The sequence below is a fragment of the Myotis lucifugus genome, unplaced genomic scaffold (genome assembly GCF_000147115.1).
Source record: "Myotis lucifugus unplaced genomic scaffold, Myoluc2.0 scaffold_23, whole genome shotgun sequence".
Classification (NCBI taxonomy): domain Eukaryota; kingdom Metazoa; phylum Chordata; class Mammalia; order Chiroptera; family Vespertilionidae; genus Myotis; species Myotis lucifugus.
In genome coordinates, this window is record NW_005871071.1 from 4,275,155 (window position 1) to 4,299,024 (window position 23,870).

At 37.0% G+C, this 23,870-nt stretch overlaps 1 protein-coding gene across 1 annotated transcript in view; it reads left to right on the forward strand.

Annotated features, from left to right (window-relative positions):
- Window positions 1-23,870, forward strand: part of WDR72 (WD repeat domain 72) — a 181,897-nt gene that overhangs the window by 92,150 nt on the left and 65,877 nt on the right. The window contains 2 exon segments of the mRNA XM_023751593.1: window positions 1,199-1,278; window positions 6,842-7,037. Of these exon segments, the coding sequence (XP_023607361.1) occupies window positions 1,199-1,278; window positions 6,842-7,037 (276 nt within the window).

Genomic DNA, 23,870 nt, shown 5'->3' on the forward strand with positions numbered 1-23,870 from the left:
CCCATCGGGGATGTGCCCGCAACCCAGGTACATGCCCTTGACCGGAATCGAACCCGGGACGTCTCAGTCCGCAGGCTGACGCTCTATCCACTGAGCCAAACCGGTTTCGGCAAGTTATAAGTTTCTTATGTATTGTATATATTTCTTTCATGTTCTCAATTTATATTATATTTAATACCTTCTAGCACATTTCCCTTGACCACTGATGTAATGCACACATACATATATCTATTAATATTTAAAATGGTGATTTAATGAAATACATATTAGACTAGTACTAATTTTAAAAGTTGATAGCAGGATTTCAGACCTATATAATACATTTATTTAAATAGACAATCATAGTCATTTTTCTCTCCAGCGCAAGCCCTCGTTGTTTTTATCTCATTCAGGGATTTGGTACCTAGATAATATATTTTACCCATCAGAAAGCCTTAATTCATCGATTTTTCACTTAGATGATAATATGTACATTTTCAATTAATGAAAAGGTACTTATTAAGTGCTTTTTGTGTAGGAAACTGCTGGACACTCTATAGATCAATTTAAATAAACCAAGCCCTAGCTCACTCTTAAAATTTCACACTGAACATTAAGGCAAATGGATAGAAAGGAGATTCAAGAGGGCAGCCTTAAAAGAAACAATACATAACAAAATGAGGCAAATTAAAACCGAAGTGCTGTACCTATTGATCAGAGTAGCAGAGCTGGGTGAGGACAAATCAAGGGAAGTCTTTTATATGATTTCTGCATGATAGATGCAATGTACAATTTCAGGAACTGTTTGCATTAAGAAGGAATTATAAAATTTGGTGACCTGTTTGGGTGGGAATATTAGTAGTCATTGCATTTTGTTGGCAACAAAAGGTACAAAGATGGGTTTAAGGTATAAAGATGAATTTGATTTAACATAGATATGTATTAGTATAATTACTATAAATACATAAATTAATGAATGGTTTTTGACTCTCACTGTACATGAAAATCATCTGAGGTACTTTTACAGAGTATTAATGCCTGGCCCACTGTCATCCTGAGACCTATTAAATCAGAATCTCTGTAAAGCTGACCCTGGGCTCCGGTGTTTATGAAAAAAGTCTCCCCAAGTGATTCTACTGTCAGCAGCTGGAGTTGAGGACCATTGAGTGCATCCATTTTGAATACTTTCAAGATATAAATGTGTTCTGAATATTTCTAGGCAAGAATGAACCCCATCTACCTGAAGCTGACGTTTCTCTTTTGAAGCTAATTTCCTGTTGGAGAGACCAGTCTGTGCAGGTATGACACAGCTCACGTTCTTGATTATGGAAGACTTTATTGCTGCTGTGGTTCATGCATCCTCCCCTTTGCTTGAAAGTACGAGTGAGTAGGTATGCTTGTCCTCACACAGTGTCCTCCCAGGGCATTTCATTTAACGGGACTAATGCAGAGACTAATAATGAGGGGGAAAGTGGGAATAATATATACGAGGGTGCACCAAGTTAGGAGGTCTGAATGGAGGGAGCTAAGGAAGGGATGTTCATGGTATCAGTAACTTACTACTCATTGAAATTTCAGTTTGTGGCACAATTGTCTATTTTTTTATTTCAAAATGTCCCTAGGCTTAGGAATTTGGTAAGTGTAATTAGAAATTCTTTTTCTATCCTGAGAGTACTTCATTTGTGAGCTAATTTAGAGGGCTGGTTTCCATGCCCAATTGAAGTCTTTTCTTTTTTCAGTCCTCTTTTTTAGGTCCTAAAAGTAAGTGGATAGTTTTGTACATACAAAAAATATCTGTGCATTGATTAGATGAGTACTTATTGGAACTTTGTTCTTCTTCATGAGCTTAAGGCATATCAAATTTGAAAGACAAGAATAGCAGTAAGGACAATTAAAAATGACTATTTTGGGTACAGGAAAACAAAAGAAAATTAACTCAGAACGAACTGTGGGGGGTTGACACTATAAAACCAAATAAACTCAACTGGAATGGTTATTGAAACTTGGCCATGGGGGTTACCATGGCCAACAAGTTTCTATATGATTTGCCCTTTGCCTAACCTCTTGGCTTATCATTCTCCCTCCTATTTTTGCCATACTGAGCATCTTTATATTTCCAGAACATACAAAAGCTCGTTTCTACCTTAGGTCATTACTGTTCTCTTGAGCTGGAATTTTCATTTTTCCATTCATCATTTGCTCAAAAGTCAACTTCTTAGAGAGGTCTACCCTGATTACTCCATCTAATAGTACCACCTCCCCCTCACTGACCCCATGCCTCCAGCCACCATCACATTACCCAGTTTTATTTTCTTTTTCTGTGTGTGCTGTTTTTAATGGAAATTATACCTTTATTTTTTAATATATTTTTATTATTTCAGAGTAGAAAGGAGAGGGAGAGGGTGAGAGAGATAGAAACACCAGTGATGAGAGAGAATCATTGATCAGCTGCCTCCTACCACCCCACACTGGGGATGGAGCCTGCAACCTGGGCATGTGCACTGATCGGGAATGGAACCGTGTCCTCATGCTCTATCACTGAGCCACGCTGACCAGGCTATACCTTTATTTTTTGCTAGCTTATCTTCTGTTCCCTCACTGTTATAGCAGCTTGCTGAGAGCAGCTTGCTGAGAGCAGGGGCTTGGTCTCACTCACCCCTCTTTGACCAGTGTCCAGAAAAGCAGTAGTGACAGCAGCCAGTCAATAAGTAATGAATGAATGAATGAATGAATGAATGAATGAATAGCTATGCAAAACCTTCTGTGATAATCAAGTGGACATCAGTACATGTTGACTTTACCAGCATATTATCAATAAAGGAGTCTATCTATTAAAGGTATGATTTTTTTTTCCTAGTAGCCAACTAATTCTACAATGGGGAAAAATCCTTAAGAAAATTAATTCAACAGACCATTTATCCTGAATTGTTCTAACTAAAGATCTTTTGTAGTTGTTAAATTGACTTTCAGATAAGTTTTAATGTAGTTTGGACATACTTGGACTAGTGGATCTTTAAGGTTCTATGATACTATGACTTTGTGCAAAATGCTGGGAGCAGGTAAAAATATTACCAGAGCATTTATGACTCACACTACAGGAAGTCCAAGCTTCACAGTTTGCCTTTCATCCCTGCCACTAGCCTGATGAATGACTCTGGAAGATAGGGTTAACTTGACTATTTTCCTCATGTGTAAAGTGGGAATGAGAATTTTTGCAAGTATCCATTTAAATGCTTCATTAAGCAGTCCTCAAATTACTAATAAAGCTGTTTATTTAAGCAGTTTGTCAAATCATGTTAACTTGAATCTACTTTTCAATGTATTTTAGAAGCACAAGGTGGGAATGGAATGCTTTTGTAAAATAGAGCAAAATCCTTCTTCAGAAGTTGAATGGGGGAGGGTACCTTTAAGGGAGCAAGTAAGAAGGAATATATTTTTCAGATGAATAAGTTTATCTGGAAATTGTCTCTTTTGCTTCTCAAATAAGAAACATACCCATATTCTATCCCTACCATGTATAAAATTTATCTTATTGGAATAAGGGCTAGAAAAGCAGCAGCAAGATTTGGGGTTGCTAATTTGCATGTTTCTGAAGCTGCACTAACATACTTTGATTTTCTAATCGAACTCTAGTGAGTGAAATATGACATCAACACCTCTAAGGCAGAGGTGTTGTGGCTTTTTTCAGGAGATGCTGCAAAGACCAGTGTGAGCCAGTATTGGGAAAATGCTTTTGTACCAGAAAATCCGGACATTGGAACTATAAGCAGGCCTTGGGGGCTCTTATGAGTCTTTATAACATTCTGTGCTATTTCACGGTCTTAGTAAAAAAAACATTAAATTTTTTAGCTTTCCTATGGCACTGTAATACTTCTAGTAATAATTACCAGTATATGGCCCAGATTTGTGGCTATCTCTTTCCAGCTAATGGATTAGTGAACCTTATTTTAAATCACTGCACAGTCCCTCATAAGAGTTTAATACTTTGCATATCTATTTCCAGAGAAACTTGCATTCAGAAGACAGCTTGATACCCATAGTGCTTCCAATTATAGCTCTTTATTAAAATCACAAATACTGTGTAAATTTTAAATTTTGGGGCATAAATCTATAAAATTTATAAATTTTATAAATTTTAATTTATAGATTTACAATCTATAAAATTTATCTGCTATATTTACATAGTAGAGAAACTGAAGTATTGATAGTTAGAAAGTATCAATAAATTCTACTTTCCACAGTTTATGTTTTTAAAGTGTTCAGGATCTATTTCAATTCCATTAGTATTTATTTAGTGCCCACTGTATACCAGATACAGTGATAATGTTATTTTAACCTGCTTATAAGCTGTACAGTTTCTCTGAATTGGAACCATGCTTTATTGATTTCACACTGAGCATAAAGTATATATTTTGAGTTTGTCTCCAGCTGGGTGTATGCCATTCAATATTCACTTTTAAGTTTTGTGGCTCTGAGTATCCTATTCATTATGATTAGTATGTTTCATTTGTTATTTTTACTTCCTCTTGTTTTCAATGATACTATTATTAATTATTCTTTTAATATGTATTTATAGTGAAAAATATGTCAAAAACCCCAAAATTCAACAGTTAAAAAATGTGGTCATGATATATAAACCCAATCATTAGAAATGTTAGATGAAATTACATAAACCCCTATAGGTTTTTAAGAAAGAATATTGATCCTGGACGTTATAGACTTTTGTATCCAGTGGGCTAGAGGACTTTCTAAGTCACAGTTGTGGGTGTTCCTAGAGATGACAGTGATCCCAGTGAGAGGCAGCCATCCTTCCCTGGGGCATAAGGCCAAACTGCTCAATCGGAGGGGTAGGCCATAATCTGGATGGACCATGGGTCTGAGAATGTCCTCCAATAGTCTTCTGAATTACAGTTATGGACAGAAGAAAGTTCCATACAGGATCCTGTGATTGGAAGCTCTCATTCTAGACTCTCTCGGTATCAGAGACTTTTTTTTATAAGTGAGGACATGAAGTCCCAGAGTAATACCGCACTTGTCAAAGGTTGCATTTGTAGTTACTGTCATAGTTGGATCAGAAGCCCAGGCTTTCTCATTTCTTATTGAGAGCTCTTTTTACCACATCATCCACATCTTATAATCAGTGCTGTCAAATAAAATGTGTGACAAAATTAAAATAAAATTCATTGATGTGAAATTGTTCATGAATAATTAATATAGTTTGGTCCACTATATGATACACATAAATAAGAATGGATCGCCTATATTGTGATACAGGGTGTATACTAGTAAACATTATTTCAAATAGTTAATATAATATCACATATTATAACATGTAGATATTAATGTCATGATTCACTAGTATCTTGATTTGTAGAACTGTTAGGTTCATGGTATGCAATAACTGACACAGTGTTGAGAATCTCATCACGTGATATGCATGAGTGAGCATTATGTACCTGTACTGTGACAAGCAGTACTACAGCGTTGGTAGACATGGTATAGTAAAATCACTTCATTCATTATCCTTTTGTTCACAAGCTAACCAAGCATTTGTGTGTGAGCATTTGAATGAACAAGAACAGAGGAATGATCAGTGATCAGGAAGCCTCTGATACTTCTAGGAAGCTTCCCATATTGGAAGGTCAAGGGCCTAGGTCCTTCTGCCACCGTAGCTTAATAAGTATCTGCCATCAGCAACAGCTCTCTGAGTGTCCCTGGAGCCTAAAAGTCTCATACGCTGTCATGCCACATAAAAGAGACTAAATAAATATTTAGATGAATACATGTTCTGTTTTGGGCATCAGCCTCTCTCCATCACCCTCGTGTTGCCCCAAAGCCCACGCCCCAGGCATTGTAAGAGTAGACTGGGGATAATGCAGAGGGGGCAGTGGCAGTTGTGGAACCTGAGTCTTTGGAGGACAGGGTTTAGAGGAGAAAGGAGCAGGCATTTGTGGTGGCTATATGAAAGGTTTAACTGTCAGAGAAGGATAATAGGAAGGTGTCCCAAGTTCACCTAGATCAGCAGTGCCCTTCATTTTCCCCTCACTTATTCAGCACTTGGCTTTCCTTGAACTTGACCTAACTCCTAGACTTTATCTCATTCCTTTCCAGAAAGAGGCTAAGGTACACCAGCTTTTTTACTCAGGGGTAGGAGGGGGGAACCTTGGCACAAGATATGCAAAAAGGACAGAGGAGCAAAGCTCAGAAGACCTGTCTACCAAGTCTGTGTAGAACTTGGGATGTCATATACCAGATTGTTTATTTTAAAAATGAAGATAGTGGATTAGGTGCCATGTGACAAGTATTCCCCCACCCCCTCCAGTCAACCACAGGTCCTTGAGTGGGCATGTACAATAATGGGAAATTGCACCTTGCAGTATTTTGATTTATATAAAGCCACATGCACATACACAGAGTTTAGTAAGATTTATTATTAAAGTCTTGTCTTTAACTTTCTATATTAAGCCTAGTTTAAATCGTGTGTTTTTAGCTAAATAGTGCTTTAGAGCTAGACATTGTGTGAGGAAATACACTTGTCTTTAAGAGCATTATGACATATTCTAATTAATTTCTTTTATTTTCCAGCAGAAGTTAAAATATCTTAAGAGAAGGAATTCAAAACTCCTTTCAAATTTCCTGTATAGTATTTTGCATTTATGAAAGATCAGTGTGATGGTTTGGGTGCCAGTTCTCAGTATCTGCATTTTAATTATTTCAGATGTTAATCCTAGTGGAATGGAACATTGCAATTTATGTGAAACCTTTCTAATCGAAATTTCAGGCTTTGGGTTTTGTGCAAAACAAATTATTATTATTTGTAATAATAATAAATACAATTTGTATGGAAACACAAACTCAACAGGTAACTGAAGCAATACAAGCTGTTCTCTTGGCGGAAGTTCAACAGCACATGAAGACCTTGAGAAAGACAGCAGTCAACAGTGAACCAGGGTCCGTGACTGAGAATGATAACTACCAGATGATGCAGATGCGGCCAAAGATGGAATGCACGGAGGAGCTAGAGTTACAGTGTATTACAGACAGTTTGTCTCTGCAAAGTAAGTGCAAAATTTATTGGCATGCTCTTTCATCAGGATTTTTTCTACTACTTAGAACTTGAGAATATGAGTTCACAATATATCATTTCTGCAAAAACCAAGCCAAGTGCCCTGTATCTGACCTGTTCTGCCATCAATTTCCTCTTTAATGGTCAGATTTTTAAAGAACTTCTAAATTCTATTATAATAAGTAAATATTTCTCCAAAACAAAAACCTATATCATTTATAAAAAATGTTTTGAAATTAAGTGATTAAAAATGAAAACAGGATTAACAGTAATAGCTTAATGGGATATAGAGTATAAGAATACCTCATCATAATGGGTCCTAAGTTTGTTTTCATTTGATACCATGATAGTACCCATGTGCCAGATTTTTTCTTTTCTGGGAATAAGAGACATGATAGTAACTAAAATTAAACTGGTTTATAGTTAGACCACTTGATTTTATAACACATTTTATCATTATAACTTTATAATGATAATGTTTATGGCTTATGGCAAGCAAGTGAATCTAAATTTATGCTGTAAAACATTAACTGATTTTTCAGTCATTAGCTGTGAGTTAAAAAAAAGAATTAAAAAACAGTTAAAAAATAAGTGCAAATTTGATTTTCAAATTTACTAGTAAGCTTTTGATGAAAAATCGATTTATAATATGACCAAATGTATATTTTTGTCAAGAAAACATGTTACAAATTTACATGTTCCAGGTTGTTTAAAATTGTTAGGTACTCAAAAAGAGATTTTCTTTTTATTTATTTGGGACTCTGAAAAATGTTGCTAGAGTTAAAATGTTTAAATCTTAGAAGAGGTGTCATTCTTAAAAATGCATTACATTTTTTTTCTTTCTTACTATTTTTATAAGATTACTGATTAGAGAGCACTATGTAGTGAAAGAAGATATATAGCAGAAAAAAAGGCTTCTTCAGTGAAGGCCAAAAATCAAAATAGAATATTTCCTGATACCAACACTGTTACTGAGGATGGAAAATCCAATAAGTAATTTGATAAATTTCAAGTCATTTGTTTGTTAGTTGTCCAGAAATTAGCTTAATTAACTGATAGATTCACCCACTTGAAGGAGCTCCTTTTTGATTACATCACATAATTGTAATCGTGTGACACATCTCAAACAAGAAGCATAAAAATTCCTTTTTAAATTCATTTTCAATTACTGCATTAGAGTTCTCAATTCATTTGAAGAGGCACCCATAGTGCCATTTCTTCCAACTCTCCAAACACAGCTAATGCCATTCATCATGTGTAAATGCTCCTCAGGTGGCATTTCTGTGCCTTATTCCTCATCGTGAGAGTCTAACTCATCCATTGGCCCAAAGACCTGTTTTCTAGGTGAGAAATTCATGGCAGGCGATCAAGGTGAAACTTCTGATGAGTTTTGTTGTCACATGAATTGCCTATTACTTGAAGTTTCACTGAGGCCCTCTGTCCCCAGTTAATTATTGGGTATAAGAACTATTAACACTATACTATTTAATCTTACTATGACTAGAGACACCCAGAATTCATGTTAGATATTAACTATCTTTAAGTTATTTTGGAATGAGCCTTTGCTAATGTTAAGAGAAAATTTAGGGTTTGTTTGTGATAAGATTGGAACACAAAAATATTACAATTTATATGTTGTAGTATATGTTGGTAGATGAAATTTAGAATATTTTAACTAAAAAAAATACTCAAAAAATGCTGAGCATATATTTTTGGGGGGAAATGCTGCCTGTAGGAAAATATTAACTGCAATTACAAGTAAATCAGAAACACATAACATGCATTGAAGAGGAAAATTTCCAAGTAATTTTTTTAAGTAAATTTCCAAGTTATATTTATATTAATACTGCCTATTCAGAGAAACTTAGAAAAATGACAGGAAAAATTTTAGACTTTTATTATAGTAGTATGTACTGCATTACTTGAAGGAATTTTAAAATATATATAAGTAAAAAAGCTATTTTATTTATTTCAAATGTCTTGATTCAAAGGTTATGGAGATGGTGTGGTACTCTTCATCAGTGCAATTTTTCCTCAAATTTTGTAGGCAGTTACTTAGGCAGAATGTCATTGCAACATCTATTATTTTACCAAATATTATTATAATAAATGGTTTATGTCATTTAATTTTATCGGGTTCTTGTTCACTTGTTGTCTGTGAGCTCCCCTCCACACCCTTTTAAAATTATTTTTCTTTTTAATTGAATTTTTTAATTCTTTCTTGGTTACTTGATGCATCATCCTCTTTGTTAATCATTTGGAAAGTAAGAGATGACGGTTTTATGATGCACAGATACTCAAAAACTCCTTTTATGCCAGGACATAGTATATTTGGTTTATTAGTATGATAGTAATATAGCAATAATAGATATGGAAAATAATAATAACAACAATGATCATATTCTTAGTACACTCCAACACAATTACAAATGTTCTCTCATTTTTTCCTTTGATTCATACATAATTCACATGAACCTTAAGTCTGTTTTCAACATTTGAGTCATCTGTGTAATCAATTTTATAGTTTTTAAATGTCCATGTTTATGGAAATGAAGTTTTAAAGCGCAGCTGAAAAAAAAAAAAACACTCTCTGAGAAAGACAGATCCTGAGAAATTGCTCCTGTAATTTTCTTATTTGACACACTAATGATATATCTCCCTCATATACATGAAATGAATAATATTTGAAAATAAGACCATCACCATACCAGCTATCTTGAATGCCACCAATGGTGTATATCTTGCACCTTGAAATATGCTTTCTTTTATTATCCTTTTTTTCAATGAATAAAACTGGGATTTAAAAGAGGGTGAGTGTCTTGTCTACAGTCAAAATATTACTGAAAACATGGATGCATATTCTCTTAAACACTGTGTTCTTGTCCAGTAAACTGCATTTTCCACACTGGCAGCTTGAAGGAAATTTGCTCTAAATCAGCTCAATCTGAAAATTGAATAATTTATCGAGTGGTTTTCTTAGATTTTTATTCCTCTCTCATAAATCATACTTTCTATTACCAAAGAAAATGCAGAGTGTTCAATCGCTGCCCTCTCAGCCCTTATACTAAGGAAAATCACCAGATTTTTTTTTAACTATTTGTACGTGAGATGCATCTAGAAAGCAGTGGGAATGAGTGAAATGAAATTGAAGCATAATGTGTTTGAACTTTATAATTCCATATCTTGTTTATTTCCAGTGTTTTCATTTCTTACGTTTCACAGCACGTATTTTATTTGAGGTTTTAATATTTGTCTATTGGTATTTTATGGGAGAGTGGTGGATTTTATCTGAGTTTACTTTTTTATAATGATTACATTACTATCTTCTTTAAATCTCTTTATTGAGAAATTATATAACTAACACTCACATTTGAGGCTAAGATTCATTGATTTAAAAATAGTAGTGTTTCCTATTATTAAAATACATTTGAAGGTTATTTTCCTTTATTTTTTGAATGTTATTTGGATCAGTTTAAACAAGTGCTCTCTAAATTGTTCCATTAAATAAATTGGTGTAAATAGAAATGGAGGTTTTGCAGATAAAGCTGTCACCTGGAATTATTGGCTGAATTTAAATTCACATTAAACTGTAGTTGTGAAGACCATGCATCAAATATGGGTATTGCAAATAATCTTTATTAGATGTACCATTTTCAAAGACTTATCTACAAAATTAAATAATGAAAATGTGCTCTTTGTTTATAGTAAATCAAAGAAATAAACATTGATTCACCAGAAAAGTTTTGTGGTTCTTGGTGGCCGATAGCAGAGGGACTGGCTTGGGATGGTCTTCCTTTGCCTGCTGAATTTCTCAGAAGGAAAACTGTCTAGTTATTAAAAAGCTTTGAAATACAATTGACAATGCTTTTTTCACTGTCTTTATTTATAGTAAATGCATCTTCCACCGCCCTCTCTGAGGTCTTCAGGCTAAATGAGAAGACCAAGACTTTATTCTTTCTGGCCACAGAAGTCATTTAGAAAGGTCTGTGTGACATGAGTGAGCCAGGAGCAGAAAAGTAATGGTGGGGGGCACATCATAGAAGGCCTTGGTTGTCATAGTGAGATCCTAGGGTTTCTCTCTGAGATGGTAAACCATTTGAGCAGACAAATGGCACACATTTCAATGGAACCACATTGTCTGAGGTTCAGGGGCCAAGGACAGAAGCAGGGAGACCAGTTGGGAGCCGTTATACTAATCTTGAAGATGGCAGCCTGGCTCAAATATGGTAGCCTCGATGAAGATGATGAAAAGTGATCAGACTCCAAATGTATTTTGAAGATAGAGCTGACAGTATTTGCTGATGGGATAAGTATGGAGGAGTGAGATGAAAATCTATACTTAGATTATTTCAAACAAAAAGTATTTGATACAGGATCGACCCTGTTGTTCTGGCTCAATTTGGTAGTACAGTGTTGCTTATAGTATTCCAGGTATGCTGAAGGGAGAGTGGAAAACCCACTCCACACTCCCACCTGCCCCTGCTGTGTTCAGTTTCAACTGTCCCTGCTTAGATGACTTCTAGTATTAACTAACCCTCAGAAAATGGACAAGAGTTTCCTGCCAAGAAACTATGGATAGAAGATAATACCAATAATGCAAGCTTAAGCAAATAAGATATAACTGACATTGGCAAACTTATACTAAGTTATGTCAGACGTGTGTGTGTGTCTGCGTGTGTGTGATACTCTTTTGAAATTTCTACTTTAATGTATATTTTATAATTAGACATAATTTTGCTATACAAATAGCATGTATGTTGTTTGTAAACAAATGTATACATTGATGGTGCGTGCTTCAGAGCTCCGCCTTGTTTTTTCTGCAAGAAAGTATCCCAACCACAGCCTTTGGGTAGATTGAGCTAAGTAGGCAGATGTGATAAGCTTTTGGTTATGCGGGGTTGGTAACTGAATAGTCCATATTGCACACTGTTCTATCCCTAAAACTTTTTATAAAGTCTTTATGCATAACTCCTCTATATCACTTGTCTCTGCCTCTCTGCACTGATCCAAGAGTCGGGGATACCACAGAGAAGGAATTGGAAATCTTCAGTGGAAGACACAAACTAGTATCAGGTAACCATAGAAGCGTGTCAGACAGCCCAGAAGAGGCTGCAGGAGCACTTCAAACAGGCACCTAACTCAGTCTTTGGAATCAAGGAGGCTTCTTGGGAAGAAGAGATGCCTAATCAAAATCCTGAACTATGAATACGATTTAGCCACGCAAAAAGTTGGAGAGGGTGAAGGTAGCTACTTGTGAAGACCAGAGACGCCATCTATGCTCTTGTCTTCCTCCCAAGAATGATCTGATTAACACATGCATGAAAGGGAACTTGGACATTAGAGGGAAACCTATGACTTGAATTTCCTCTCCGGGACACACCTGTGTCCTCTTTGAACCTCACTGTGCCGGTGCTGCTCGTTTCCTAACTCTCAGCCTTCCAGAATAATGATAACAATAATGGAAATGACAGTAAGAGCTTACACTGACATGGCTTAGTGTGTTCTAAGCGCCTTACTTAACTTAAAGCATTTGATCCAAGCAACAATTCTGTGGAGAGAGGTAATATTGTCATGCCCATTTTATTGATGAGAAAATAGATAAAAGAAGTGAAGAAACTTGCACAGAGCCTTACTACCAACAGAGCCAGGAGTTAAACCCAGGAAGTCTGGATTCTTTGTAACTATCTGGCTTTGCATCCCAATTAACCAATTAACCTTCACTACTTCTTAATTCAGCAAATATTTGCCAGCGCCTCCTCTATGATAGTTGAGCTAGGTATTACCCATGTTGTAGATTATAAGGCAGCACAAACTGAGATATTTGGCATAACCACACAGGAAAGATTGTCTTAAAGAAGTTAGTCAGCAAATATCAAATACCTAATTTCTAATAGCTTATAGTGCTATTCCACTCAAAATGTACTTAATACTAAAGATTTTTATTTGGAATATAAATTTAGATAATTACAAGTTTCAGTGGTTAAAAGATAGAATGTTTTATGACTGGGAGCTGGAAATGCCAACTGGTAGATGGTAGAAATGAAAAAGACTTGGCATACATATTAGTTGCAGGAGTTAATGGTTAGCAGTGAGCAAGGAAGAGACGAGGAAATTTAAATTTTTAGTTTTTGCATTAATTTGAATCATGTACTAGACCAGCGGTTCTCAACCTGTGGGTCGCGACCCCTTTGGGGGTCAAACGACCCTTTCACAGGGGTTGCCTAAGACCATCAGAAAACACATATATAATTACATATTGTTTTTGTGATTAATCACTATGCTTTAATTATGTTCAATTTATAACAATGAAATTGGGGGTCACCACAACATGAGGAACTGTATTAAAGGGTCGCGGCATTAGGAAGGTTGAGAACCACTGTACTAGACAGTCTTACTCAAATATCAAGTTATTCATATTAGGTGAAGACAAATTTATGTTTGGTAAGCAAATAAATTATTGAGCACCTAGAATACATTGCATACATTTCAAAAAACACTGTTGTCACTTGAGTTTAATATACGTCCTATTTTATTTTTAGCTCCTCATAAAATTGATGGAGAAATCTCATCATTTCCCTTATCCCCCATATAAATTCTTCTCAACTTCTCCACTGCCTCTGCCCTCTCTGTATCATCTTAAAGATCACATTGCCTTAGAGAGACTGATAGAGTTCATTGCTCTTTTTCCAAAAGTAGTTTCACCTTTCACAGAGATTGAGATTGATGATTTTCATCTTGGCATATGAAGAACTCCAGTATTTCATCGTCTTTTTTCCTCCCGAGCAATCAGCATGCCAACCTGGCCCTACTGCACAGAGACCGCAGCATCAAGGGATTGAGTTAAATATTTCCTTGGTAACAGTTGTGCAGGCACCACGTATTGATTATCGTCTGCATACCCATTTAAATGTATTGACAAAGAAAAAGTGATCTAGATTCTGTCGCTGAAATCGATGTGTTTTGCGCTATTGTTCTCCCACGCTGAGACTGGCCTCCCAATACTGACCCCTCAAGGACAAGGGTCGGGTCTATTTATCTTTTTTCCTCCCGTCACCTAGGACGGTCCTTCACCCTGTAGCTGGTAATAAGTGTTTATTGAGTGGATGGATGAATGGAAGGACCGGGGGATGGCTTGCACTAAAGATTCAGTTAACTCCTAATTAGTAAGAGAAAGAGGAGACAAGGAAAATCAGCTGATTGCTTTTCTTTAGCAGCCAGATATCGTCTGGAATATAAACTAAAATTATGCTTCCTAAGCATCCTCACCCGAGGATCATGTGGTACATACACAGCAGGCTCACAAAAAAAATTAAACATAGACACATGAGTGAATCTCGTTTGTAACCATCCAGAACACGGCTCTTTCCTGATGGCTGATTATGTGGCTCTTCCCTCCTCATTTTGTCATGGTCTGGTTTCAGTCTGTGTTTAGAGAGCCCAAGCCTTGCCTTAAACTTGCCTTTGCGTTCTTATTCAGCTATAGCTTCTCAAGGAAATATTTAAGGAGCTGCTACGTCAAACACTGTCTCCTCAGCATGTGGACTTCTGGCTCATTCCTGATCTCTTGCAGCCAGGACCCCTTAGGCTGCAAACCTGGGCCCTCTTTCCAATCCGGCTCACCTGGGTCAACCTCCTCCCCATGGACTCCTTGCCTACTTCTGAGCCTGGGACTTTGTGTGATACTAGTTCCTCCCTAAAATGCAATTCCATTAGCTGGTATGGATATGCATCCTCATTCTGGAAACAATTTCGGTATGACTGAATTCCTTGGGTGGAAAAGCAGGGATTCAGTCAGCTTTATATTCTCTGCAGATGGCACTGTGTCTGGCACATGGAAAGGCAATTGCTAGAGAAATGGTGGCTAAAGGAAAAGTTACCCAGTTGCGCCCTTGGCATTGCAATGTCTCATTCCATCAGAGTGCCATTCACCTTGCTGGCAAGAGCCTTATTTTTCCATTTTAACTCCTCAAAATATTGGCCCAATTTTTAGTCTTAGAACAATTTGAATAACTTCAAAGCAGCTGTTATTAAGGGCCTACTATGTATAAGGATCAATGCAATGTGGGGAAATTTTTTATTACATACGTTCTACACTTCTTTCACATCCTTCTAAAATAGTATGTATCATCGGGCATGCTAATTGTTTGTTTATTTGCCTTTTCTCACCACGTCTCTGAACTCCTTCAGGGCAAAAAATGGGAACATATTAATCTTATGCTCCTAGCAGCTAATGAACCACGTGGCTCATGATGGGTGCTCATGAAATGTCTGCTGCCTGGTAAGCGGATGGATGATAAATGATGGTGACAGACATGCATCAAAGAATTCTGATCTCAGGCAGAAGGAAAGAAATGCTAAGTAACATGTTAATGATCTGTAGGTAGGAAGAGAATAAAAAAAGATTATTATAGGGATGTTGGTTTTCTTCTAAAGTGTTAATCCAAAGGCAGTACTTCAAATTTATCTGTTTAGTTCAGGAGCAATTTATCTGTACAGAGAGCCACCAGGAAAAAATAATGCTGATGTTTTAAGGCAAAAAAAACGAAGCAAAGTACTTGATTTTCAATCTCTGTGAATAAGTTATAAAAAATGAAGACCGTTCAAAGAAGAGTTGTTAGTTTTGTTTTTTCTTTTACCTGTTACTGGTGAACATGGGCCCTTTATTTATATCTGTGCAGGAGCACCCAGCCAGGCAGTCCTGCTAAGCTGGGACAACGTAAGAGCACACCTTAATAGCTGACTAAACATAAGCATGGTAATTGTGAACACTCTACCAGCTTCTTAGGTTTCTTGTCATACAAATGAGGTCGGTCTTGACATTTCAGAAAAATTAAGTGTAGTGTATCTCAACTCTTCTCAATCTCAGCACTGACTTTATAGTCACTATCATCCTGAAATAAAATTCTGTAGTAATGCAACTTATCTACACACATAATTTACATAAAGTTGAAAGGGAAAAACAAAGAGTAAGTAATTTATAATAATATGTGTCTCAGTAGATAAAAGCTTGGACATGACTGTACTAAAGGATTTAATAAAATGCTGACAGGGACATATCCCATTGTGAGAGGACAACAGTTACCAATGCATATTCCTGTGTGTGTGTGTGTGTGTGTGTGTGTGTGTGTGTGTGTTTATGGGGGGGGGGGAGATGTTTGTGACACAAGTGTCCAGATGGATTTTCATGGTAAAATTCTGGACAACAGCAGCAGCAAACTATGCCCATTCCTTAATATACAGGGTTGTGGTCTTCCTAGAAAATTCAGGGTATCTTAAACACCTTGAACTATTCTTAGTCAGATTCTGGGCTCAGGGAATTACAGACAGAGCTTTCGCTTCCACGGTTGGCCAGTGGAATATTTGGAAACCATGTGAACTATCAGGACAATTATTCATTGTCAAGGACTGTGCTGAGTATTACAGGACATCTGGCAATTCTGTTCTAAATGCCAATAAGTGTCTCCAATATCACTGGGGAACCAAATGTCCCTTGCCTCAGCAGTTTCCAACGCCTTCCCCTAGGGGGCAGTACCAACCCTGCTGAGAAGCACTTATTTCAGGAAAGGGATTGTGTATGTTCTGAGGCCTTTATTTGTTTCTGTCCCTCTCTCCTTTTAAAAGTGCACACGGGGACATGAAACCAAATTAGTAACCTTCAGCTAACTCAAGAAGGTCCTTCCCTAACGCCCTGTGTTGGTTCCATCTGTGTTGATTATACTTTGATTGCAGTATTTCCCAGGCCGTGCAGTAAATCATCGGATCGCAGTTCTGTCTCCTCCATTAAAAAAACAGCTTCTTGTCCTATTTTCTCACTTTCGTCTTTGGCCAGGGCCTAACATAGAGTCAATGTTGTTGGCTGATTAAATAAACAGTGCATGAACCACTAATTCCTCTCCACAGAAGCCATCAAGGAAAACTCCAAAATTTACAAATTGAAATGAAATTATTTTACAAAACAGAACAAATATAGCACATCTTATAATTTAAAAATTAAATGATGACCTATTTCCTAATCTGTGAAATGAGGGAACTGGGAATGAGCAAAAAGGGTGGGAAGTGTCACACAAGTAGGTTCATTAAATAATTGGGAACAGAACAAAACCTTTGGCTTAGCACATACTAATTTCTGATACATTTTATCCTCAACGGTCAGTAGACTACTAGTACTTAAAGTATATTAAACTCATTTTTGAGAAGTTCAGAATACCCTTTGACATACATAAGGTACACCTCTCAGTGTGTCTGCACCAGAGAGGGAATAACCAACCTGACAGATCATCTGCTGGTAGGGCCACCCAGCAAGCTTCTTTTGAATGTTATATGTTAGAACTAGTGGCCCGTTGCACGAAGATTCATGCAATAGGCCTTCCTTCCCCTGGCTGCCGGCACCGGTTTTCCTCTGGCACCCGGGACCCAGGCCTTTGGTCTGGCCGCAGCAGCGAGGCTTGGCTTCTCTGCTCAGACTGCTTCCAGCCCCTCCTTTTTTTCTTTTTTACAGCTCTTGCTGCAGAGCCCAGGGTGGACTGGAAGCCTGGGTTGCCCCCGGCGACCCAGGACCCCAGCGACCCAGGCCCCCAGCCCCTCCTTGAGCAGAGTACAGGGCTGGGGGCGGGTGGGGGAGGAGCTTGGCTTCCTCCATCGCCAGGAGCAACCCAAGCTTCCTGCTCGCTCCAGCTCCATGGCTGCTGCCATCTTCAGTCGTCTTCAGTCTTCACTCTGCACCCGCATATGCAAATTAACCGCCATATTTGTTGGGTTAATTTGCATAGTTGCTCTGATTGGCTGGTGGGTGTAGTGGAGTGGCAGAGTGACAGTGATGGTTAATTTGCATGTTTCTATTTTATTAGTGTAGATCTTTTCTCATGCTCTCTATTGCGAATCTGAGAATATGATATTGTTGCTACTTCCTAAAAGTAGAGTCCTGTGAACATAAAGAGGCCACAGTGCAGTATGAGATGCTAAAGTTCACATTGCTGTGGAAGCCTGGAGAGCCACTAGTTACCAGGGATGGTTTCTGGGGGCTTCATGCAGGTGTAGACATGCATGTGGGCTTGGAGAATAATGTGGCAGACGTGGGAAGAGGCACTGCTGAGGTCACTCTGCAAGAAAGGACTTCTGGCCCAGCTGTGAGGAGTGTGGCTGGCTGACAGCTCCCAGCTGTTGGCACCTCTGGGATTCACCCCCACATTAGAGCAGAGGCAGACTCTTCTTGGGGTAATGACTGAGCAAGGTGGTGATGCAGGGCCTATTTATGGTTTATACAAACCCCCAACAGCTGATTTTGTTCTGGAGTTTTCATTGGGCTGATAGAGACTTTATCAGGTCTGCATAGTGCAGTGGTTCTCAACCTTGGCTGCACATTAGAATCACCTGGGAATCTTTTTAAAATCCTGATTTCTGGGCCTCATCCTCCGGAAATTCTGTTTTTTTGTTACTCATGTTGTGGCCCCATCCCATAACAAAGAAACAGAATTTCCGGAGGATGAGGCCCAGAAATCAGGATTTAAAAAAGATTCCCAGGTGATTCTAATGTGCAGCCAAGGTTGAGAACCACTGGCATAGTGAATCAAAATCTCCTTAATTCTGCTTTTGCTCTTTTTCTTTCTCAGGTGTTACTCCCAATACAGCCTTTTCTAACTCCATCTTAACACCTGTATCTGGTGTTACAGCTGACACCCAGCTGAACCAGTGGAAAAGAGCTTGTAGTGAGGAGCATATTTCAGGCAAAAGGGATGGATGAGGACAGACATAGGGACATGCAGTGTCTTCCGGTCAGGAAGTGGGGATAAGTTTGGTGTGGGCAGCATATAGGAAGTGAGGTTGGCCCTCCAGTCTGGATCCAGAAGGGGAGACACCTAAAAGGTAAAGGCTTTGGTGGAGTTTTATTCCTGAAAGATAATGGGAATCATTATTAATTCCTCTAAAAAGAAAAAAATGAGTCCTTTCCAGTGCAAAGTAGGGAGTTACTAAAGCAGGAGATACAAAGAACCCCTTGTGTCCAAATTTTGTCAGAGTATTTCTCTGTTTAGTATTTTACTTGTAAAGCAATACTTTTTTTTTCTTAGTTTTTATTGCTAGGTTATTTACATAGACTACAGTGCTTCTTGTCCCTCCTGGAGAAAGTACCTTCGCATTACATAGAGGAGCGGGGGTTTGCTTGCTTTTAGGCCAGACACTGAATATTCTTCAGAATCATCAGTGTTGCTGTGGTTCTGGGTACTAATTTGAAATATATGTGGCCATTATCTCAATCTCCCGAATCAGTTCTTAAACTTTTTCCAGTTTGTATGCACTAATATTTGGTCTGACTTCTTATTTCCTTTGGATACATTTCTATCACTTACCATTTATTGACAAGGTTAGGTGTTACCATCCTGTGTGTTGTGTGTGTAGGTGGACATTATTGACCTCCATTGTTTGTTTGTTTTTACAAACAATCTTAACTGAAACATTAAGTAAGATCAGGCTTATTAAGTATTTGCTATGAGCTATTTTCCAGGAATGGAATATATTATTTCTCTTTATCACTTAAGAAAAATCTTGACTTAATGAATTAAGTTTTAGCATAGCAAGGTAACTTTGAAATGTGCTTTTCTGTGTGTTTATATTAATATCAATGAATAATTTCAAAGGTTAAACTTTATGATCCATCTCTTCGAGTCATCTACTTCAGTCTAGAGTCATTACATCACCTGCTTCCCTTATGCCATTGATTTATGCTTCCTTCAAGCTGCTGAGTTTGAGCAGTATCATTTATTTTTTAATATGACATCCCCTGCACTCTGAGACAGTATTTCAGAAGGCAATGGCAAAATACCTGTAACACAGTGTAGAATTGCCTGCTCACCTGTGTGAATCAGTAACCTAGCTGTTAACATTGGTCTGGGATTCTCATTAGACTGAAAGTGAATGAAAGGTTTTAATCAGTCATTTTGTTTTCTGTAGTAAAGATGGTCAGGGGAATCTCTGGATAATAGTACTCAGATACCATAATCTATGTGTTTAAAATTATGGGATGCAAAGGAGTTTTTCAAATTTTCTTAGGGATTTCATATTCCAAGCTCTCCCAAATAGCTAAAGTCTACTCAAAATGTACTCTGAAGAAATGGCCATTTCGGGACCCTGGAAATATCTACTTGAACATTATTTTCAGAAAATATATATATATATATATATATATATATATATATATATATATGGGATTATTTTCAAACTAGAGTCCCAATGCATGAAATTCATGCAAGGGGCTTGGCCCCCCATCACCACAGCTTTGCCTGGAAGGTCATCTGGTCTAATTAGCATATTATGCTTTTATTATTATAGACTAGAGGCCTGGTGCACAAATTCGTGCACAGGTGGGGTCTGACTGGCTGGGGGGAGGGGCCAAGGGCAGTTGGCCAGCCGGTCCTGCCCCTTGGTTGAACTCCCAGTAGAGGGGACAATTTGCATATTAGCCTTTTATTATATAGGATGATCCTTTTCTGGTAGTTACAAAACACATTTATTTTTTTTTCAAACAGATTTCTTCTTTTGGCATGTCTTTTTATTTCTCTTTGCAAATATTAAATGAATTGAGCCTTTGCCAGTTTCTTTGAGAGAAAAACTAGGACACGATAGACTTAAGTACCTTTACTATATTGATATGACTTGTTGGAAAATGGCCTTAGACTAGATTGCATGCTCCTAGTTGCTACTCTCAGATTCTTTTATGTAAATCACACTATTTCATCGGCATTATGTAGAGGACAGAATCTACAAGAGAATAAATTCATGATGCATTTCCCTCTAACTAAATGCAGGCCTTTCCCTCGAAGGATATTGCCATTTTTATATTTTCAATGGATCATTTTAAAGAAAATATATTACACATTTAAAAAATTAGTTAAACTATGTCTACTGTTAATGGCAATCCACTATCATGACATTCATAATATAAAAGCCAACTATTAGTAAAAAAATATAGTTTGATGAATGTAGTATGTTTATAAATTAAAGATAGTCATTTCATTTTTCCATAGTAAATTTGCTTTAAATATTAGTTTTTATATATGTTTGCTTGTATTACAAATATTTCCAGTAAGCAAACACAAATCATTTTTATATTTAGCATTTAAAATGCATCTCAACTTGACCATTAAATCATCTATTAAATATTCAATTAAAGTGAGTTTTGATCCATTTTTTAAAATTAGTGGTCAGGTATTCGGGGAAACAAGCTTGCAAGATATTTCTAAAACGCAATTCACTTCATTTCTTGTTCTGTATATTTTGTCAGAGAAAGGCTTAATGTAACAGAAATCAGATTTGGTGTGTATTTTTACACCAAATCAAATTGTGCAGGCGCCACCCTCAGCTTTCTCCAAAACAATATGAAGGATAAGATTCCACACTGGTATAGCTTAAGAAAGCAGTGCAGGTCTGGAAGAAGTCCACGTGTGGAAAGTGAAGCTACAGGGGTATGTTTTACTGGAAAACTGTGTGTCTTAGAACACCATTGCAGAACTGGATTTTTTTAAAAATAAGTTTACTATTCTGAGTTCTGTCTCCTTCTGGAATCTGTATGGAAGGCATAGATGGTTTTTCCTAGTTATTCTCTAGGCATAAATCATAAGTATAAAAGGTACTGAAAAAATGTAAGAATGAAACTGCAATATAGTAGTGACTAATGGTAGAAAGCACTTAGATTGCTCCAGTTATAACTATATGAAGAGGGTGAAGGCATCATAAGTCATTTTATTTATTACAATTGGCAGATTTCCCTTCCTAGTTGTATTGAATATAGTCTTACTTCCCTTGTCCATTCTTGCCCAATCCTCCTTTGCCTAAATTCACAAGGCATAATTATAAATTTTAATATTTTTAATATATTCTTTTAATGTGTAGCAGTAATCCAAAATTATTCTTCTATCAAATCAACCATGGAATATGTCCAGTATCCTTCATAGGCCTTTTCTAGGTACTTTTTTAGAGCACAAGTTCTAACATTTTCCATTTCTGATCCTCAAGGAAGGATCTGTGTGCTGTCCCCGTATACATAGATGCTTAAATATCAGAAAGTTACTATAAACTAATTCCTACACTATGAAGTGAATTAGGCTGTTTCCTCCTTTGTGTGGCATCTTCTACACAGCAGTAATTTAGAATTTGCAAAGTATTAGAAAAATAAAGCCAAGCTTCACTGATAACTTCTATGTCATATGCAAAGCATCAACATTTCTAAAGATTTTTACCAATGACTAGCTTTCTTTTGTTAGTTGAGAAATGATCTAAATTGGTGTTTTAAAAGTTTTGTAAGCATCTAAATCCTTTGTAAAAATGAAGTAACCAGTCACATAAAACTATCTTATTAGTTTAATGATAATAATTTACATATTATAAAGTTAAACACTGATATCAAATATATTTCAATGAATTTTGAGCTTTGAAATTAGACAGATGGATGACAGTCATGTAAACCGTTGATCTCAACATCTAATTCATTTTGGTAAATTGCTTTGGATAAATTGTCATGAAAATAAATATCAGTCATCTGGTAGGTACAATAGCACTTGTTTGTAGAACATTGCATGAGGGGGATATCTACCACTAACACAACCTCTTTAATCAATAATATCTTTATAATATAAATATAGGGATAGAGATTAATCTTGAATCTGTACAGAAACAGTTATATGCCAGCATAAATCAACATGTTTATGGTTTCCAAGTTTATTAAAACTTTGTATAAAGATCACAGTTCTTTATCAATAGTTACACCATATACATTTAAAAAATTCTGAATCAGACAATTATGTAATTCCCTCTGAGACATGACGAGATTCCCTGACCTGAAGTTTAGAAACCACTGGACAGGTTATGGGGAGAGAATCGACATCATTTCTTCTGTCCACCTAGTACAAAACAGTGGCAGTGCAACAAATATATGCATAATTATTACACCAATTACTTTAATGACCACTTTTAGTTGTATGTTTGATTTTTTTTTAAAAAAGGCTGATCTCGTGATATGAATAGTGTGAGCTGTTGTCTGGCTGCCATGTTTTAAGACTCTAGTTATAAATCACATACTGCTCACCCCAGAATATGCCCTTACGTTTCTCAGTGCCTCAGCTTCATGCCCAGCTGGTGCCAGGCAAGCTGCTGACTGGCACAGAGAGGAATTCCAGGAAGTCGGCAGTGTGGGCCGTTTTCCAATGCTGCTCCCCGGCGTGGACTCAGTCCAGGGCTCTGTTACAAATGGCTATTGCACTGAGATCGTGATGAGATTTCCTAGAAGTACCCTCAATGCTTTCACTAAAATTTCCTAATTCAAAACTTTTTGTCAAAAGGGAGGTTTTCCTCTGCATTCTTACTGTCACACAACCACATGTCAGTACATTTTTGTGTCCCCTTAAGATATGAAAGTGCTCAGATCTCTCAGAGATATTCTTTTAGAAATTAAATTATGATTATTTTCACTTCGCATCATTTTGTTTCAGATGTTAGGCTTAAATTATACCATATGTCTTATGTCAAGATGGTTGAAGAACATAGGAGTACTAAATTATTATATTACTAATTTCTGTTACTTCTGTCAATCACCGCAGTCACTGAGAGTTCATGGTGGGCACATGTTGCAGTAAGTACTCTAGGCATGTGGGCAGCTATCTTGGGTGATCTCAGCTTAGGCTGGCTGATCAGAGCCCACCATAGCACTGCCCCTTGAGGAATCTAAAGCAACATACAGTCCTTCAGTGATTGATGTGATCACCATGTTTCCCAGGGTGAAATTCAGGTGTAGACACATAATGGAGTCCTCACCTTGGACTAAGGACTGACTCCAGCT